We start from the raw sequence: 22622 nt of genomic DNA on the forward strand, positions 1-22622 counted from the left end.
TTTGCTATGTAGTGTCGCAAAATTAGAACTTCGATGGTAGCAATCAAAGTTAAACCTTGCGCAAATTATCTCAACTAAATTTTAATTTAGTCAAGAACCTGTGGTCTTATTTACGGATGCTGCCACCAGTCCATTTGGACAAATTTCCATGTTACTTGTTCACTAGCCGAGCTAGTAGAAATTAAATAAGTCATTTGTTTCTACCACTACAGTTTATTTACATTATATACACGTATTATTTTAGCATTTTCCAACAAAAGTCAAACATTAGACATTTAACTCACATACAAAATATTTTAAGTTTAGATACATTCCAACAACTCCTGAAAAACATCCAAAAGCCTTCCCCCCCTTTTTAATATAACTTCAGGTTTATATACTTAAACCCCTACCCGAACTTTCAGGTTAACCTGAATCCTCGGTTAACCTGAATCCTCGGTTAACCTGATAAACAGGTCTGTCACAATTCTTAAACTTTAAGGGTACCTGAAATTGTACTTAATCATGGACCTGACCATTCAATACCGAAGTGTCAGATACCCATTGATAAACAATTATCCCCCATCGATAAGCAATTATCAAGAACTAATCTGATAATGAGAGTTGTAGGTTAACCTGAGTTTACATACATGTTTTATGTAGTAAAATATTGATACGAGTATTAATGAATAATACCTCAAAAAGTGAAGAAAATCATTATTGCTATAAAACATTTTAGATGCAAAATAGTAAAAGAATCACTAATAAAAATCAAATGTATGATTTTTAAAAACTGCAACACTACTCCCCCCTCAGCTTGACACCCCCTGGTGTCAAATCAGCGGAAAAAAATATTATTAAAAATCCAAATAAATCAATGACATTCCCCTCTAATTTAAAGAGGGAAAAAAAACAATAAGATAATGAATACAGCCTCAATATATATATATGAAATACTGATTTTTTTTTCAAAAATTGAAAAATGAATACATGAGATTTATATACAAAGTACATATTTATACTATCATCATTTTTGAAAACGGTTCTAAAACATAAGAAATCATATATTTACAAATTAATGCAAATAACAGTTGTGTGCTTAATGTCTCTTTTCACATACAACATATTAAAAGATTATTGTAGTTAGAATCACAATTTTATCATATTTGGTGAATGAATCAGAAAAGCATTTATTGTTTATTTTAATGAAATTAAATCCAGTCACAAAAGTAAATCCAATTCGCAGTGAATATTAAGTCCAGTCACACATTGAATGAAAAAAAAATGATGTACATTATTTACAAATAAACACACACACACACAAATGAATCCATATTAAACAAATTAAATTGTTTATCATTGGCACGTCGCGTCGCTCTACCCGGACATCACGGTGGGAATTCGTCCATCATGCCTACCCACTCATGGTCAACAATGTGGCCTGACCATGATGGACCCTCCAGGGGCGACTTACCCGCGACTGCCTCGTCTGGGCGGCAGATGCGGACCTGATACACAGGCGAATTTGAATCATTTTTTAAAAGTTTTCATGGTGGTTTCTGCCATGTTTATTAGAAAGTTCTTTAAGGTTTCGTCTTCTTTTTTTGAGTTTAGATATGTGTTAAAAAGTTCTTGTTGATATTGGAGTGTTTTTGTCATTGCGTCCAGAATTTCATCATTTCTGTCCTTAATCAATGTTTCTAATTTATTGGTAGTGTCCGTAATGGTCTTTTCTAATTTTTGTATTTTTGCGCAACAGCAACCCTCCACTTTTTCATCTTGCAGAGGTGTATTGGCACGCCTACGTAAGTTTGGCGGGGCTGGAACACTAGTACACGTAGACAGACTAGTGGATTGGCTGGATAAAAGGTATGGCGATGCCGTGAGTTGACCTCCAGTGTTCCACGTCATGTATGGTAATGCGGATGTATACAATCCAGCGTTATACGGCGAAGTACCTGTAGTAATGGATGTGTCATCTTCTGAGCATATGCTTTCCAGCAAGTTATTTTCATGATGAGAATCGACGTTCTCTGGCGATGGCGATGGCGATATCGGCGTTAGTTCAACTTGAACCTTTACCTTCCGTTTATCTTCTGTGATAGTAGAAGTTAGATTTCCTTGATGGTGTTCCATGTTAAGCTTATTCTCTATGCTCGAAACTATGTCTATACACTCAAAGTTTGTTTCACTGGGAGAATTAATTAAATATTTTATTTCTTTTTCAGTAAATTGTGCACTGTTTATTCCAAAATGTTTATTGTGTTGTTCATTAAAGTAATTCTGTCTTTTAATTTTTATGTCAATACTGGCAGCTACTGCTTGTCTTTTATGTCTTTCAGAAAATGAATGTTTAAGAAGTTTCAGTTTTGTTTCAAATTTTACTTCACAAGTAACACAGCAATAAAATCCAAAGAAATACGGTAAATAAATCAAATAGTGTCTCCTCAACTTTTGTACTGTTCCGAATAATTTTTTACAATTTTTACATTGTTTCATTTCAATAAATCCGACATTATTTTTGTTTTAATTCACAATTTTGTTAAGAAGTTTCTGATAAAGTATACGTATGAGTGCTGTTAGTTAACTGAAGAATGAAAGTCTAATCTTATTCCTTGAATATATACACAAGAGTAAACCTGAAGGTCTATAAAAATATTAGTCATGGTTAATCTTTTATGCATTCCGTTTCTTGACATCAGAAGGAGTCATGGTACCTTAGCAGTAACCTTTATTCTAGGTTAACCTGATTCCTCGGGTACCTTATGTAATAGCTTAATCCAAGCATTTTTTAATGCACTGTTACAGTGGATAGTAATTGAATCTTTCTGGAGAAACAATGAACCACCTTTGCCATTAGTGTCATTTCTTCAAGCCCTATAAAATTCTGTCTGTTTTCGATTTCTCACGCCTCTTCTAACAGAACTTTTAGTATCATCTTCTACCCGTGACTGATTAGTCTTTGGTGTATTGCACGTGTTATTGCTCTGTTGTTTACAGCTACCTAATTGTTGTTTGATAGGTGATACTGTTCCTTGACCTAATTTCATTTTCATCACATATGCCCAGTCTGGTATTATATTACTGTTATATGGCTTCAGTCTATCATGATGCACAATTTTTGGTTTCTGCACATTTGACTTAATCTCGAATAATAAGTCCCCAAATTTTCTAGTTATCACTAAGGTCCTTTCATATTATTGGCTCTAATTTTCTTCAAAGTTTTATCAAAATAGTGTTCCAGAGCTTCCACGTTATAAGAAATTAGTATTTTATCTTAATCACAATCTCAATTCCGTCTTTTTATTGATCGTAAATTGTCGTGTTAAATAATAGCTTCTTTAAAGGTTAGATGTTTAATTTCTACTGTCATTCTTTTACTCTCATGTCCTTACATGGGAGTTTACGGAACATAAATTAATACACCATTCCTTAAGTATATGTAATATGTCCCATTTTAGCCACAATACGAATTGCTGGTGATTTACCAGCAATCACATTTCTAGTTGGTTTATAAGGACTTTTCCCCAACCAGGTGATATGACCCATGTACGGCTGAGTCATTCTTTTGCAACTTTGCCCATGATCCATGTACATCTGGATCATTCTATTGCAGTTGTTGTAATACTTCCTGTAGAAAAGTAAAACACAGAGCGAGGGCTTGAACTGTACGTGGACAATGAGGGTAGTGTCAAAGTCGCTAGATTCAATCCAAGTATTCCCTCTCCCACACCTTTCGGAGATACTCCATGTTCACTTTCAAAAGACTTGTCTCGGATCCTGAGACTCGATACGCTACCAGTGATTTTGTGAAATCCATTCTTCACAACACTTGTTATAGTGGCTAAATACACAACGAAAACGTCCCAACGGTATTAAAAAGATTGTACAGCATGTAAACGTGTACATCCATAATTTATCCTGGAAGCGGAAACTTTCCTGGTAAATACGAATTTTAATCTTTCAAACGGAAAATTACCAGTTATGATACTGATAATTGCAGCTAACAACACGACTAAAATAATCCACCAGTAGAGAAATGATCGTACAGCATGAAAACTTGTACATCCTGTATTTATCCCGGAAGAGGAAGTATTCCTGGTAAATAAAGGTACCACATCACCTACTTTCACAAATTCTAACGATTTGTGACGCCGAAGTTTAAAACTACTCTTGCAGCCCTCACATCGAAAATTATATTCCTTCATATCGCATGAAATCTGGAATAAACTATCCCCGTTCAAATGCTTGGTGCCCATTTGATGTTCAAATTTAAAATTGAATTGTACCATCATCACAGAATTAATCCACTTTTGACAACTACATGTAAGTGTGTACAACACTACACACTCCAATTCACATATTTGATGCAACACCACCAAAATTGCACATATAAATTCCATCATCTTTCAAAATATACCACAACTTTTTGACACAATGAACACATTTTAACACACATATTAATTTTGTGTGTTCATCCAACACACGTACATCATAATCACTTTTTTTTCTATCACATTTGTTTTAATGACAAAAACGTAAATTAAACATTTCAATCACACATTAATTCCATTCTCAATATCTTCAGCATTCCTTACTCTGCTCCGCGGTTTGTACTGGACACTCGCTCTTATAATGCCCAAGATTGTGACAATTAAAACACTCAACGTTGGATATATTATTCCGTTTGTACTTCCTATGGTCATTTCTATTGTGGTGACCACCACTGTTGTAATGTTCTCTAAGACCAGCAGCTGCACTCCACAATCCGATCTGTCCAGCAATGATTGCTAAACCAAAACTGGAAACAATCACAATCACGAAAATTAAGCTTTCTAAATTTTCCATCATCGTAGATTCTCAGAATTCTAGCATCGTTGAGAATAACTGCTCGCACGTGTTAAAGTCCCTAATCCAGCCGTCTGCACGAGTGTTGCACAATCGCACGTGTTAAAGTCTCTAATCCCACCGCTGCCACCAGTGTCGCAAAATTAGAACTTCGATGGTAGCAATCAAAGTTAAACCTTGCGCAAATTATCTCAACTAAATTTTAATTTAGTCAAGAACCTGTGGTCTTATTTACGGATGCTGCCACCAGTCCATTTGGACAAATTTCCATGTTACTTGTTCACTAGCCGAGCTAGTAGAAATTAAATAAGTCATTTGTTTCTACCACTACAGTTTATTTACATTATATACACGTATTATTTTAGCATTTTCCAACAAAAGTCAAACATTAGACATTTAACTCACATACAAAATATTTTAAGTTTAGATACATTCCAACAACTCCTGAAAAACATCCAAAAGCCTTCCCCCCCTTTTTAATATAACTTCAGGTTTATATACTTAAACCCCTACCCGAACTTTCAGGTTAACCTGAATCCTCGGTTAACCTGAATCCTCGGTTAACCTGATAAACAGGTCTGTCACAATTCTTAAACTTTAAGGGTACCTGAAATTGTACTTAATCATGGACCTGACCATTCAATACCGAAGTGTCAGATACCCATTGATAAACAATTATCCCCCATCGATAAGCAATTATCAAGAACTAATCTGATAATGAGAGTTGTAGGTTAACCTGAGTTTACATACATGTTTTATGTAGTAAAATATTGATACGAGTATTAATGAATAATACCTCAAAAAGTGAAGAAAATCATTATTGCTATAAAACATTTTAGATGCAAAATAGTAAAAGAATCACTAATAAAAATCAAATGTATGATTTTTAAAAACTGCAACACTAGTGACATCATATAGTTTTCTACCAAGTTTGTTCAAACTATGCCCCCGGGGTCAAATTTGAACCTGCCCCGGGGGGTTAAAAAATTGAAAATTTGCTGTTATAAGGCCTATTTTGTGCAAACTTTAAAAATCTTCTTGTCCATAACCATTGGGCTTAGGGCTACCAAATTTGCTATGTAGTGACATCTTATAGTCTTCTACCAAGTTTGTTCAAATTATGCACCTGGGGTCACATTTGACCCTGCCCCGGGGGGTCAAAAAATTGAACATTTGCTTATAAAAGGCCTATTTTGTGAAAACTTTAAAAAATCTTCTTCTCCATAACCATTTGGCCAAGGGCTACCAAATTTGGTATGTAGTGACATCTTATTGTCCTCTACCAACTTTGTTCAAATTAAGCCCCTGGGATCAAATTTGATCCCGCCCCGGGGGGTCAAAAAATTGAAAATTTGCTTATATAAGGCTTATTTTGTGAAAACTTAAAAAATCTTCTTGTCCATAACCATTGGGCCTAGGGCTACCAAATTTGGTATGTAGTGACATCTAATAGTCCTCTACCAAGTTTGTTCAAATTATGCCCCCGGGGTCAAATTTGACCCCGCCCTGGGGGGTCTAAAAATCGAAAATTTGCCTATATAAGTCCTATTCTGTGCAAACTTTAAAAATCTTCTAGTCCATAACCGTATGGCATAGGGCTACCAAATTTGGTATGTAATGACATCTTATAGTCCTCTACCAAGTTTGTTCAAATTAAGCCCCTGGGATCAAATTTGACCCTTCCCCATGGGGTCACAAAATTGAACATGTGCTTATATTGGGCCCATATTGTGCAAACTATAAAAAAATTCTTGTCCATAACCATTGGGCCTATTTCTATCAAATTTGGTAGCTAGTGACATCTAATAGTTCTCTACTTAGTTTTTTCAAATTATGCCTCTGGGAACAAATTTGACCTTGCCCCATGGGTCACAAAAATGAACATATGCTTAAATAAGGCCTATTTTGTGCAAACTTCAAAAATGTTCTTGTTCTTAATTATAGAGCCTAGGGCTACGAAATTTTGTATGTTGTGATATCTAATAGTTCTCTACCAAATTTGTTCAAATTATTCCCCAGGGCTCAAATTTGACCCTGTCCCGGGAGGTCACAAAACTGAACATATGACGTTTACCAGGGGAGATTACTGCGGCCGTGTGGCTGTGACCAACAACAACAACAACATCTTGTAAACATGAGATAAAACCCTGTCATTTAGTGCCATTTTAGATCAGATGGTGACTGCTTTCAAAGGAATTGAAGTAAGAACATTTGTTCTGAATGTTTTTCTTATAAACTGAAAAAAGTCGGGATTTATTTAAATATGTCAAAAGTGACCATATATCCGGATAAAAAAATCGGATGACATGTTTATTTAATGTCTTTTTGTAGTGTTTAAACCAGTTTAATAATATCTTATTGATTTTAAAACACAACTTCCACGAACATAATTGTTTCCAGAAAAGTCAATATATGATACTGCATTGTAAACTCAAACTTTGTAGCCAAGAGGTGTTGGAATTAATGAAGTGCAATGTTCTTAACTATCGTATATGTTGCTTTTTAATAACTAAGGATTCATTGTTCCATTTGTGAATTGTGACTCATGAATTGTGGAGATATGATTGTCAATTGCTCAACGATCCATATAAGTTTCTGATCATTTTATAATTTTCTTAATATAAATTATGAATTGATCTTAGAAGTCAAATGTATTACTTTATTAAATACATTTATAAATATAAGAAATACTCTTTAGATTATCATAAATTCTCAGGCCTGTTGGTCTAAGGGACGTGTGGGTTGTTAATTATATCTATGCCCCTCTTCGAAGAAGAGGGTGTTTATTGTTTTGCACATGTCGGTCCGTCCGTCGTCCGTATGTCCGTCCACCAGATGGTTTTTGGATGATTACTCAAGAACGCTTTGGCCTAGGATCATGACACTTCAAAGGTACATTGATAATGACTCGCAGATGACCCCTGTTGATTTTGAGGTCACTAGGTCAATGGTCAAGGTCACGGTGACCCGAAATAGTAAAATGTTTTTCGGATGATAACTCAAGAACGCTTATGCCTATGATCATGAAACTTCATAGGTACATTGATCATGACTCGCAGATGACCCCTATTGATTTTCAGGTCACTTGATCAAAGGTCAACGTCACGGTGACCGGAAATAGTAAAATGGTTTCCGGATGATAACTCAAGAACGTTTTATGCCTAGGATCATGAAACTTCATAGGTGCATTGATCATGATTCGCAGATGACCCCTACTGATTCTCAGGTGAAAGGTTTAGGTCACTGTGACCCGAAATAGTAAAATGTTTTCTGGATGATAACTCAAGAACGCTTATTCCTAGGATCATGAAACTTTATAGGTACATGGATCATGACTCGCAGATTACCCCTATTGATTTTCAAGTCACTAGGTCAAAGGTCACGGTGACTCAACTTAAAAAAATGGTTTCCGGATTATAACTCAAGAACGCTTACGCCTAGGATCATGAAAATTCATAGGTACATTTATCATGACTCGCAGATGACCCCTATTGACTTTCAGGTCACTAGGTCAAAGGTCAAGGTCACGGTGACTTCACAGAGTAAAATGGTTTCCGGATGAAAACTAAAGAAAGCTTACGCCTAGGATCATGAAACTTCATAGGTACATTAATCATGACTCACAGATGGACCCCTATTGATTTTCAGGTCACTAGGTCAAAGGTCGTGGTCACAGTGCCAAAATATGTATTCACTCAAATGGCTGCCACTACAACTGACAGCCCGTATGGGGGGGCATGCATGTTTTACAAACAGCCCTTGTTTGAGATGATTCTTTGCAAAGAAAGATGCTACTATTGTATTTGTTATAAATGTGTGAAAGGCTCTAAGAAGGAACCAGAGATTATTAACCCTTTACCAAACACCAACAGGATTTTACGGGTTTATAGTTGACGACTTTATAAATAATTATGATAAAATGAGAAATTGCTCAAGATGAGCAATTTCTCCTTTTATCACAATTATTTCTACCCTACCTGATTATTTCCTTAATATTCCATTACAATTTAATTGTAATCTGCAACCTTTTTCAAATTGGGAAAGTCCAAAATGTGTCGTTTGGTAAAGGGTTAAGGCATTTTGATTCCTACGGGTCTTCTGAATCTGTTTCAAATCAAATGCGTATATTTGATCTTGATCATCTAAAAATATGTGAAATAGAAAGAACGACAATGTCTTTTGGAGAGATAAATGTACCTACGTTATAAGCAATGGGACTGTGCTTCAAAGGAACAATTCCCGGGCTTTTTAGTCTGTTTAGTTAACACGGTAGTAACTTTTTCTATATATACAAAAATGCTCACCCTTCCAACTTTAGGTGCCCAGTGGGACGAGGGATAGACAGAGAAAGTTACATGCTTGAGTACATTTCAACCCATGCGCATTGCGCGTTTTTGTCGCATAAAAAACAGTGGAGCGATACAGGGCCATCATGGCCCTCTTGTTTGTGTAAGCATTTACAGTAACTAGTGCGATATGTTAAAATTACCTCAGTTTACACTAGCGAAGAAACGGAACATTCTACGAATGAATTGCCTATTTATTAAACATGTGAATGACAGTAACTTCTACAAAGTAGTGTGAGTGCATGTATAGTGGAAAGGTCGGAACGCAGTAACAACGTATCGTTTCAATAACTTAATAGCTGGTTTATTTAAATGTTATTACGAACCAAATAACGTCATTTAACATGCTTTTTGTGAAAAATATCAACGTAAGCAGTGGGCACCTAACCCACCCATAATGACAAGGGACGTTAAAAAAACATGTGCAAAGCCCGACATATTGTTAAAAATACGTCCGTTTTTATCATATGTAAGCTAGCGATGGAACAGGATATAACATAAATGTGTTTCATATCCGTTACAAATGCACATTCACCGTTACTACTGCATAGTGTAAAAAATACTTAAGTTTCTTATAAGGTGTACACTTTCGATGAAACATGTAATTATATTAATGGTTCCTTCTTGTTAAAAATTTACGCTGGTCCTTTACTACCATTCGTTGATGTTTTGCATCTCTGAAAACGAATGAGCATAATACAATTACGGGCTTTTTTAATTGTTCTACGTGATCGGTGAGTTGATTCCTATGATTATTGGTATGAAACGGAATCTGGATTATGCCGACCTCCTATTTTTAGAAGTTGATGTGTGTTGGCCAGATTACAATGCGGGATTTTGTAATATCTTTCTTAATCTAGAATCTTGCTTGTAATATCGTGTTCTCATTAAGAGCACGAAATCTCGACCGATGTAAATGCGAAAAGAACGAAAACACGATGCGAAACCGTGATATTTCATTTCGCAAATTCGCATTGGGTTTTCTTGAGTTCATATCGTATTTAAGCAATATTTTGTCAAACACAATCATTAAACACAATTGTGTGCGCTAAAATATATTCGAGGGATTGAAAATGCGATTTGTGAATGCGAACATAAGATGGAAGATCGCAAGATTACGGTTAGTGGTTAATGTAATACGATTCGAGACCGCGAAATACATTGCAAAACATTGATATTTTTTGTTGCTGTTGGTTTGCCATTTTAAACTTTTGATAAATAAGAGCGAGATCGCGAAACGAATTTAAGAGAGCAGTCGACTTATTTTAATGCATGATCGTGTTATTCATGTCAAGACCTCTCTAGGTAATTACGCATTGTTGCATCGCTCAACCTTCATTTCATTTTATGACCGGTTCTTGTTTTTGTACTCTCGCGTACCAACAGAAGTTATTGAAAGTGAATATATGTTAGGGTGACAGTTAAGGTATTATTCAGCTCACCTTAGTATAACGTGCCCATAGTGAGCTATTGTACTTGCCTTTTGTCCGTCGTTCGTCCTGCGCCGTGCTTCATCCGTCGTCAATATTAAATTGTTCACACTTTTGGACAAAAACTTCATGAATCCTGGTCAACACGTTTATCTCAAAAATGTTGGCCGAGTTGGAAACTGGATCACGTGTAGGCAAACATTAGATCACTATGTCAAATTATACAAACGGCTTATAAACACTCTCGAAATCACATTTAAAGTCGAACCTTTATGAATCTTGGTAAGAACATTTGTTGTAATGACGTCTCCATTCAGTTTCCAAAATGGTGTGTGTTTGTCGAACGAAAACATGGCCGACCGGGGGTTGGGCAATTTCATCAATTTGCTATAATTTAAAAATGATACTCTAGAAGCCTCATTTTCGTCTTATGTTTTAAGATACTTGTTTAGAACATTTGTGTTATAGTATCTCTTCCGATTTAAACATTGTTTGGTCCCTTTTGAAAACATGACCGCCAGGAAGCAATGCGGATTTCCGTATATGGTCATAGTGACACATTGTTAATGCACTATGAATGCGCTATTAGCAAATCTTATTTTCCAATCTGTATAAAACAGTTTCAAAACATGTGTCCCTATGTACTAAATTATTGTGCCAATATTTGAAACTATGCTACTTGACGTAAAAAATATGTTCATAGTTCAAAATAAAAAGGGTAACATTAAAGGGGCCTTACGTTTTTTTAATGACAAAATTATAAAAATTGTGTCATATTCGCAAATGTTCGTTTAAGTTATGATATTTTGAGGTAACAGTAATACTGAAAACTGAAAAAAAAGTACATTTTGTTAACTACGTTTATGGCTGCGTGATGCACTTGTTAGGCTTTATATATACGCTGTTATTTTATTTTCACGCGATACGAATTTATTCAAATTATTTTTCTATTATAAAGATTTTAACAATTTTTATTTATGTTTCTATATTCTTTATTAGCCAACTATTTTTTTCCGATTCGTTTTTAAAGGGGCCTTTTCACAGATTTTTGGCATGTTTTGAAGTTTGAAGTTAAATGCTTTATATTGATAAATGTCAACATTGGATCCAGCTCCAGTAAAAAATCAAGAATAAAATTAAAAAAGGACAAACATGTAGACCACATCAGGGCTCGAACCAGTGACACCCGGAGTCGTTGGAGCAAAAAACCAATTAGACCGCTCGGTCATCCTGCCAAGTATATATGAAAGACGTATTTTATACTTTATACAAGCAATCTTCGTAGTTTCACAAAATTAAACGACAACAGCAGAACTCTCCAAATTATTCAATCGTTTCGCGTTGCAACGATTTATAATTGTCAGGTTTTTTAATCGTCAAAAGATGCATATAATGGCTATATTAGACCCTGGTTAATATTCAGTATTACTGTTTTCCTCACAAATATCATAACTAAAACGAGAATTTGCGAATCTGAAACAACTTTTTTCATTGTTGTCAATTTACCCAAACGTGAAAAGATCCCTTTATTAAGAGCACGTTTCTAATGATCAAAATTATCATATTTGGAAGGATTTTACTTGCAATTGCGCTTGTAATGTTTCAACTTATAGGAGACGTAATTTTTATGAAGCGTTTTTGATAAAACTGTATGGGTTTCTCCCTTAGATAATGAAATTTATTTGAAAATAATTTGTGTTGGATAAGTCGTTTTTAAACGCTAATCAACTATTTTAAACATTTTAACAATTTAAAGTGTGTTGAACATGTTTAAAGACGGATATATGAGAAATATTTTTTATTTAAATAAAAGCATCAAAAGACAAGCATATACTGACAATATGTTATATCCGTCCATGTTATCTACGTAATTATACATTGGCTAATACATAAATACCCAAATAAATGATAGTAAACATCAAAACAAAATCCTGAGCATCAAAAAATTAGAGTAAAAATGTATAAACCGTGTACCACATGCTCTTTAAACGTGATTGACATGTTGAGGATTTGATATCTATCGATTTTAGTCGATTACAATGTGATAAGAATCTATGCAAAGTATATTTCTTTTTTTTTAGTTTCAATATGTATTTATATTCAAATGTTATTCATAATTTTGAAGATCTGATTGCATGTTTAAATTAGACACGTGTTTGCGCAGATTTATTGTGTAACCATCTTTCCAATAATTAATTATAAATCTTTTACTTTTGATGTCAGTTGAAATTGTACAATAAATAGGGGTCAAAAGCGTTATAAAGAGTTTGTTAAACATCTATATTGGTGCCACCCTTGGATCATGCTATTTTATTAAAAACGAATATGTGTTGGATACTTCGTTTTCAAATACTGATCAAACAATAACAAGTATATACACGGGAAGGAAAATGTAATAAGAAATATAAACAACACGCATATAATACTTATGCACCGATTGAAAATGTAAAAGTATTAAGTAATACTTCCCAATGTATTGTATTTTTGTATGGCAATAGGTTCAAACGTTTTAAATTTATCAAAATTATTACCACGTTAACACTTGTTAACGTTGTTAATATGTTCGTTACTGTTATAAATGTAAGTGAATGTTTACAGATTCGCCGAGTTCGGTCTCATCGACACTTCCGGTGTGTATTGTACTAAATAGTGCAAATCCAGCCAAGTGTGCAGATCCTCCACCACTACTGCCTTGCATAGAATGGATTGAATTGGATGATATTACATGTTCGTCTACCTGGCTACGCAGTCTGTTCAGCACATTACTGACACTCGAGCAAAATGCTGTGTGTGAACTGACGAATGTCGATTGTCAAGGTACATTTATTCTTTCCGCAACATTATCGTGTTTAAAGAAAACATTAGAATACAAGAGCGTTCCTTGTTTACAAGAGTGCGACGTTCTATGGGAGGTTCTCCATGGTCTGAATATAAAGAGCCTTAGTCTGGATAAAAGTGTAATAAATTGTGCAGACATGATGTCCCAGTCACTTTCATCGCTCACTCATCTGGACACGCTTAGTATTAAAGTGAATGAATACAGTCCCGGTCTGTGGAAGGCTCTCCATGGTCTGAATATCAAGAGTCTGAGTCTGAGTGGTCTATATGGAGGTTTTAGCGTAGACTATGCAGACTCGATGTCACAGTCACTTTCATCGCTCACTCATCTGGACACGCTTAGTATTGAAGTGGAGGATGACAGCCCCGGTCTGTGGGAGGCTCTCCATGGTCTGAATATCAAGAGTCTGAGTCTGAGGGGTCGATATGGAAAATTAAACATAAAATATGCAGACTCGATGTCCCAGTCACTTTCATCGCTCACTCACCTGGACACGCTTAGTATTGAAGTGGATGATGACAGTCCCGGTCTGTGTAAGGCTCTCCATGGTTTGATTATCAAGAGTCTGAGTCTGGGAGGTTGGTGTGGAGGTTTTAACGTAAAATATGCAGACTCGATGTCCCAGTCACTTTCATCGCTCACTCATCTGGACACGCTTAGTATTAAAGTGACGGATGACAGCCCCGGTCTGTGGGAGGCTCTCCATGGTCTGAATATCAAAAGTCTGAGTCTGAGTTGTCGATATGGGAAATTTCGATATGGAAAATTAAACGTAAATTATGCAGACTCGATGTCCCAGTCACTTTTATCGCTCACTCATCTGGACACGCTTAGTATTGAATTGGATGATGACAGTCCCGGTCTGTGGAAGGCTCTCCATGGTCTGAATATCAAGAGTCTGAGTCTGGGAGGTTGGTGTGGAGGTTTTAACGTAAAATATGCAGACTCGATGTCCCAGTCACTTTCATCGCTCACTCATCTGGACACGCTTAGTATTAAAGTGAAGGATGACAGCCCCGGTCTGTGGGAGGCTCTCCATGGTCTGAATATCAAGAGTCTGAGTCTGAGTAGTGGGCGTGGATATTTAAAAGAACATAATGCAGACTCGATGTCCCAGTCACTTTCATCGCTCACTCATCTGGACACGCTTAGTATTGAAGTGAAGGATGACAGTCCCGGTCTGTGGAAGGCTCTCCATGGTCTGAATATCAAGAGTCTGATTCTGAAAGATCGGCACGGATATTTGAATGTTAAGCATGCAGAGACGATAGCACAGTCACTATCATCGCTTAAACAGCTTGAAAAGCTTTCAATATTTTTGCGGACATATATCGACATAAAGCTACCTCAATCATTGAAGAATTTACATATCTACTGCGTGACATTGCTTCCATCGGAATTACACGAACTTGTGGGCACACTGTCTGCATGTACTCGTACAGTTGAGAGTAAGCTGGAATTCGGTTGCGCTTCTTTCAACGATGCACGTGTAAAATCAATTCCACCAGAAGAATACATTTCAATCCAACAAGAACTGGGGACTCTGAATCATGTTGCCGTGAAACGATTCCGAATATTACACCTGAGAAAAAACAATTTTTGTGAGTATGATGCCACATCTCCTTGGTCCGTACGTGGCATTGGTGGTGTCCAAGACGATAATACGGATGATGATAATGTAAACGATGTTGCATATAAAAGCTTCGTTACCGCGACCGCCGACTCAAAATACAATGGAATCATTAATCGAATTGCAATGCGACTTCTGATTACTCCATCCTCAAACTCATGAATCGTCGAAAAATGCGACTGCAACACGTGATAATAACGAGAACAATTGTATTCATTATGTCTGGAACATTTTAAATAAGAATGATATATCTCTCTTGGATAGCATACATAGACAGTAGGCATTGTAAAACATAAATTCAACAAGTTTAAATAATCTTAACATTTTTGTGATGTGTTATTGGTGTGTAAATGTTATAAATGGAAAATGTTTGATGAAATGCATGCCAATTTTGTAAAAGTATTTAAAGTATACAAACACCATAAATTCCAACACGTCACGCAGTTTCATTTCATAGCCAATATACTGGCTATCATGTACTGTTTTTTCTGCAAAATTTATGTGCGAAGCAAATTATATGTATGCGTTGTTTCTAGTTCGTTTAAGCATATATATATATATAAATATATATATATATATATATATGTACATCTTGTGAACATATTCCAGAACTGCTTAAAAAAAAGTTTCTATAGCCATGAATATTGCAGAATATCCAACACATTTCATCCGTTATTGACTATAGAATTCCAAACGCTTGTCGTCTTAGAATGAATAATATAATAATGTGTTAAATTGCTTCTTGCAGACGGTGTGTGTCATGTTGATCTTTATGTTTGTCATTACAGATAGCAGTAACTACATATTGTTGTACACACACACATATACATACATGTGTGTGTGTGTTTTAATTCTTAAGATGCAACAAGAAAAAGGTGTATACCTTTAGTTTTCATTTAGTTTCAGATTATTTTCAGGTACTAAAATAAATCTATAATAGTATTTATAATAGTATTTAGTTCTATATTGTATTCTTGGATAGAATGTAACATTTTTGTAACGCATGTCTTATCTTTATAAACACATGTTTTGGCTGTGACTCTGAGCCAAATATCAGGTTTGGATTTCTTACAAACGGATTTGCATTATACGGTATGGACTCCTTACAAACGGGTTTGCAATATACGGTTTGGACTCCTTACAACCGGGTGTGCATTCAGCGTTCAGAGGCGGTGACCCCAAATATATTCATGTGTGTTTTTGCTGTGTTTTTGTGCATCCGTACACCTGTGTTTTGTCTATAAATTTGAAATAAATATTTCGGATATTTAGATATTCAGATATTTAGTTTGAACTGAAAAAAAATCAATTGTGATATGGTCTTGTGCTGTGTGTAGAAGTCGAAATACACGTAGGAAGTTCAAACTGTCGCCTTATTCCAGTAACCCATATCGCATTCGTTATTGGTGACGTCCGATGCAATGCCAACGTTGTTTATTCCGTGGTAAAAACGAACAGCCTACACACGAGAAATTCTGTTTATGAATGTAAACGGTGATTTGTTTATAATATTTTCTGGATATATATTATATCTTTATATAGTTTGTTTGTATATAACAGTTGTTAAAAGATGTTAACCATATATCAACTACAATATAACGATTTACGTTGGCTTAAGCGCATACGATAACACGCATTCAATATAGATAAAGATTGAACACCCATATATATAAAAAAAACATTAACATGTTTTCAAACATTGTAGGAAACTTAGACGTGTGAGAGTTTTATATATCTGGGTTTTATTTAAAGAACGAAAATTCATACATTAATAACTAGTCTGTAAATTAAAAAAAAATGTGTGTGTGGTTTTACAACAAATGAATACAAACGAAAATTCTTTGTTAAAATTAGTCTGAATAATCATTTTATCGTTATTTTCATGGCGCTTGGTTATTTCTTTTTATGTTTGTTTGTTGCCTTTTTGTCGTATAGGATCATATGTAATTAATATTGATTTCTGTATTTTGTATTAATAACACCGTTGTGCACATCTAAAACATGTGTACCTCAACGAATTAAGTATTATCTTCACAATCAAAACATCTGTGCCTTACTCAAATACCGGACATTTATGAATGAGCTATCTTCATATCTTAATCTTAAATTGTTTTTAAAGATGTTTGTGCATACAATATACATTAAATACATAATATTACTTTCAAAAAGTGAAATATCACATACAACGAAACAAGTTGCAATGGTTTAAACCATATTTCTTTAGAGAAGTAAACGATGCAGACGATGTCAAACTTAACTTTATTACAGTCAACATATAAAGTAGTAATAAACACAGTATAAACCCGTATATAATATGAAAAAAACAGCAAGTGCAGAAGTTACAAACCTTTTATACTTGAAAGTTAATATATACATCGCACTCTCTACTGCAATTGGTGTTTGTCTAATTTAGATTCTTTGCAGAATAATGAAAACGGTGTAAGTAGTTTTCGCATGTGTATTTACACAAGTAAAATATGCAGAGGATACAAACAGTAGAAAAACGCATGCTATATGAAAAGTACGGACACAATCAAACGCAAAGAAATCATCCAGCGCCGTTTAATTTAAATAAATAAAAGATTTAACTAATTGTATGTGTGTTTTTTAATGTGGACTGTTGCACAACAAATATTATAATAATTTAATCACAGTGTAAGATACTTGTCATTCATTTTCGAATTTCGCTTCTTTAATCTCCGACTTCCTGTGATATTGCTGATATTTTAACACAGATCACGGTCGCCATATGAGACTTGTTATGGGAAAACTGGGCTTAACGCATCTGCGAAGTGTCGTCACAGATTAGCTAATCAGGGAGACACTTTACGCATAAAGTGTATTTTAGGTTAGAAGAGACTTCGTTTTAACAAACATTCCATAAAAGAGAAAAACGCTGTACCTGATTAGACCGTGCGGACTGCACAGACCAAGCTGTGATACACTTAATGCTCATGCATTTAGCCTAGTTTTCCCAAAACGAAATTCGTATATGACGAGTCGTGTAGAACAGTGGTGATATTGAAATGACTAATTAATTCGACCATAGGTGGCCAGACTCGAATAATGATGATTCTATTAAAAATAGTTATTATATATGATCACGGTTGAATAAAAATCGATATTGACCGAAAACAAACTATTTCGTTACTTTTTATTATGCCCCCTTTCGAAGAAGAGAGGGTATTTTGTTTTGCTGGATGTCGGTCAGTCTGTCGGTCTGTCGGTAGACCAGTTCGTTCCCGATCAATGACTCGTCAATGGATTGATCGATTGGCTTGAAACTTAAGATGTGCATTGGACTTCGACAGTAGATGACTCCTCTTGAAATTGGTGTCACTAGGTCAAAGGTCAAGGTCACTGTCACAATAAGTGTGTAAATCATTTCCGATAAATAACTCGTCAACGAATTGACCGATTGGCTTGGTACTTCACATATGCATTGGCCTTGGAAAGTAGATGATTCCTATTGAAATTCGAGTCACTAGGTCAAGGTCAATGTATTAATAAGCGCGAACATCGTTTATGATCAATAACTCGTAAACGGATGGGCGGATTGACTTGATACTTCACATGTACCTTGGCCTTGGACAGTAGATAACCTCTATTGAAATTTGGGCTACTAGCTCAAAGGTCAATGCCACTGTTAAATAAGTGTATAATCGTTTCCGATCAATAACTCGTAAACGATTTGACCGATTGGCTTGATACTTCACATGTGTATTGGCCTTGAACTGTAGATGACCCCTACAACAATTGGGGTCACTAGCTCAAAGATCAAGGTCACTGTCTGAAAAAGCGTCAAAATCGTTTCTGATCAATAACTTGTCAACCAATTGACCGATTGGCTTGATACTTCCCATGCCCATTTGCCTTTTAAAGTAGATGAACCCTTTAAAATTGGGGTCACTTGGTCAAAGTTCAAGCTCACTGGCACAATAAGTGTGAAAATCGTTTCCGATCAATAACTCGTCAACGAATTGACCGATTGGCTTAGTACTTCACATGTGCATTGGCCTTGGAAAGTAGATGATTCCTATTGAAATTCGGGTCACTAGGTCAAAGGTCAAGGTCAATGTCTTAATAAGCGTGAACATCGTTTATGATCAATATCAAGTAAACGGATGGGCGGATTGACTTGATACTTCACATGTGCCTTGGCCTTGGACAGTATATAACCTCTATTGAAATTTGGGCTACTAGCTCAAAGGTCAATGTCACTGTTAAATAAGTGTATAATCGTTTCCGATCAATAACTCGTAAACGATTTGACCGATTGGCTTGATACTTCACATGTGTATTGGCCTTTAACTGTAGATGACCCCTACAACAATTGGGGTCACTAGCTCAAAGATCAAGGTCACTGTCTGAAAAAGCGTCAAAATCGTTTCTGATCAATAACTTGTCAACCAATTGACCGATTGGCTTGATACTTCCCATGCCCATTTGCCTTTAAAAGTAGATGAACCCTTTAAAATTGGGGTCACTTGGTCAAAGTTCAATCTCACTGGCACAATAAGTGTGAAAATCGTTTCCGATCAATAACTCGTCAACAAATTGACTGACTGGCTTAAAACTTCACATGTGCATTCGCTTTGGACAGTAGTCGGCCCCTATTGACAATTGGGGTCACTAGTTCAAAGCCCTGTTTGGTGGGGGGGGGCATTTGTCTCCGACCGCGGAACTCTTGTTAACTGCCGTTACAACTTTAATTTATTTGTTAAAGGGTTATATCTTTAAGTACAAAAACAATAAAAAACGAAATGAATCGATAATTTTTACTGTTATGTTGCATTTGTAAACAGGATATTTTTTGATAAGGCGAATAAAAAATTTGAAACGATGTTGTTTAGGGATTGAATTCGAATTATTCACTCAACATATTAGTATTGCATTTTATCGCTCATTGTCTACCGCCTACGTTGTATCTATAGACAAATTTATAACACATCTATGATTCGGCCATGGCAATAGATACTATCTCATTCATTGAAAAGGGTCGTGTCCTATTTCTTCTTTAATGCTTCAAAAGAACTTGATTACAGTTTGGTTAAATGGCGATTTTTTAAATAATTGTCGTACATATTCAACAAATTGTATGAATTATCTTTAATCAAACGAAATTACGCTCTCGACTATAAACAATGTTTGAACTATTGATTAATTAACGTCATAATCGTACTCATCATTCCAAATCGATAACATAATGAGGCATTTGGAACGCTTTGCATCGATAATTTCGAAACATAAAAGTCGTTCATTACTAAAGCGGGTCTGATTCGCCTCACAAAAAGAACGACGACGAGGCGCAGCGCTAGCTCGCTGGGATTTGCTTTCAGAGGTCTCTGGTTCGAATCACAAGGATGACAATATGTTTTATTTATTGTTTTTCTTGGTTAAACAATTTATTATTTATTAAAATTTATTAAAGTTTTAGTAAACATATTTAATGCCATTTTGCCCAAACTGCGAAAATGTAAACAAGTCCTTTTAAGCATTTAGTAGTACATACTTACGGCTCAAAGCGACCTGGATGGTCAATAACAGGGAATAGATTATTGTGTAGCGCGAGGACGACTTTCCAAGGCAGCCATCGACCGCTTTGCGGCATAACAATTCCGATGTGCCTTCTGGCCAATTAAATCAGCAACAATATGATTAATAACTTGTCTTTGGATACCTTGCCTTTGATTGACAAAATAAAAATAAATGAAGTCACTTGCATATTTAAAGTGCGACGTACAACGTGGACTACATACTTGAGGTCGACCAGTGGCGCAGTTAAGCTCCCTGATTTAATGACGGTGTCCTTTTCGTCCCGGAGGCCTTTGGCTTTAACGAAGCTAACTTATGTCTAAATGGTGCTACTGGGTTCCACGAAGCTGACCTGCGCCTAAATGAGGCTACTTATTTCAGTGACATCCCATGTCTTTCCAAGACACCTTACCTAGAATACACAACGGATACTTTGGGCCATTCGAATTGTCTTCGAAGTTTCCATCGGCTTCAAAACCACCTCTGCAACACTGGCAGCATCGTAATGAAACTGTAATGTGCAGCCAACGTGCATGGGGAAAGCCGAAGTACCCGCTGGAAACTCCACTTATCCCAACCACCAAGCAACCTCACATGCGCCGGGAGAGGGGATTGAACCCGGATCGCTTAGATGAAACACGCGTGTACCGCTCACTGGCTGATAAGTCGATTTTAAAGTTTATGGCATCCTTCCGCGTTTGACGCTTCATTATATGTGGACCCGGAGCTTGTTCCAGCTGTGTTACCTTATTAACTACTTGACTCACGAAAGTTGATACGAATTTTGAATTCTAACAGCAATGTCTATCTTTTGATTTTTTACTGATATATATATATATGCTATTTTAGTGTGGTGTAATGTTGGGGGGGGGGGGGGTAGGTACCTGAGTACCAGGAGGAAAGTCACTTGTCCGGTATTGTGACCACCAATCAAACTCACTTTCTTCCGGGAAGGATGGTTGAAGCCGGGTCGCATAGGTGAGAAGCGCGTATACAAACCACTGCGCTTGGCTGACAGCATGTTAAAATTGTCTGACAATGTGTCTATTTTGGGGTTTATAACGTTATTTTCGAGTCTAAGGCTTCATTTTGTGTGGAACAAGGATGCGTTCTAGCACTCCTGCATAATAAGCGTGCAAGACTCACGAAAAATTGGAATAATTTTGAATGATAGCTTAAATTCTCAGCTATTTCGTTGTTACTGAAATATTGTGCACTGATTGTTGTGGTCTTGTGTCGTTGTCGAAAATCGGAGTACAAATAGGACACCCCACATGTCCGGTATGGTGACAACCAACCAAATAGACATGCTTCTGGGAACGGGAAATTAACCCGGGTCGCCTAGGTAAAAGGCGAGTGGCCCAACCACTGCGCTAGCCGGACAGACGGCAAAATGACTGACAATCGATTTGCGAGCAATTATACATAGGCAATTCGAGCGGTTCCGAGCTTGTTACTCAGAAGATCACGACTTGAAAACTTAAGACGTTTCCGACTGCTCCTCGCATTCTACTACACATTATATTTCTCATCCACCGACAAAACCACCACCCTAATTTAAAAGACAGATGCCTTGCAATACATTTCTAACATATGCAATACCTAACATATCACTACTTACCTCAATTTGTGAATACGCATGACATTTCCATATGTAAGATGGTAAACTAAGGGATGTAACTATGTTGTTATTGTGAAACAACGTGAAGCATCGTATTTTACCCGAAACTTTTCGCCACAATTCCATCTAAGTGGCTCTAAATCAAATCTGAGTATTCTAGAACGACAGTTTAGTATGTCGTCCTTAATGTGAGTCGCGTCCTGCTTTCGAAGCGCAACACCGAAGTACATTGATCTATAAACAATGTCTACCTACAATATAGATGTGCATGTAATTTAACCGTCGTGTAAGATAACGAATGTGAATATCTAGAGCGTCTTTCAGTACGGGATGAGTTATAAATCCGAAAAAGCGTGCGATGTTTATTCACCTACTATATGTAGTATTGGAAACG

The 22622-nt window shown here is 36.1% G+C and overlaps 2 protein-coding genes across 12 annotated transcripts in view; one reads left to right on the forward strand and one right to left on the reverse strand.

Moving 5' to 3' along the window:
- The window catches only part of LOC127857915 (uncharacterized), a 157438-nt gene extending 141099 nt beyond the window's left edge, over nucleotides 1-16339 (forward strand). For 4 of the 6 annotated variants that reach the window (XM_052394662.1, XM_052394660.1, XM_052394661.1 and 1 more), the window contains 2 exons: nucleotides 13202-13702; nucleotides 14354-16339. In XM_052394662.1, coding sequence (XP_052250622.1) covers nucleotides 13202-13702; nucleotides 14354-15234 — 1382 coding nt within the window. In that variant the 3' untranslated portion in view covers nucleotides 15235-16339. Of the gene's footprint in view, nucleotides 1-13201; nucleotides 13703-13929 lie in introns of all 6 variants that reach the window. The other 2 variants (XM_052394664.1, XM_052394665.1) reach the window with 1 other exon arrangement.
- LOC127857912 (uncharacterized) overlaps nucleotides 1-22622 on the reverse strand; it is a 351976-nt gene that overhangs the window by 220750 nt on the left and 108604 nt on the right. The gene's annotated exons all lie outside the window — the stretch shown is intronic.

The sequence above is a fragment of the Dreissena polymorpha genome, chromosome 14 (genome assembly GCF_020536995.1).
Source record: "Dreissena polymorpha isolate Duluth1 chromosome 14, UMN_Dpol_1.0, whole genome shotgun sequence".
Classification (NCBI taxonomy): Eukaryota; Metazoa; Mollusca; class Bivalvia; order Myida; family Dreissenidae; genus Dreissena; species Dreissena polymorpha.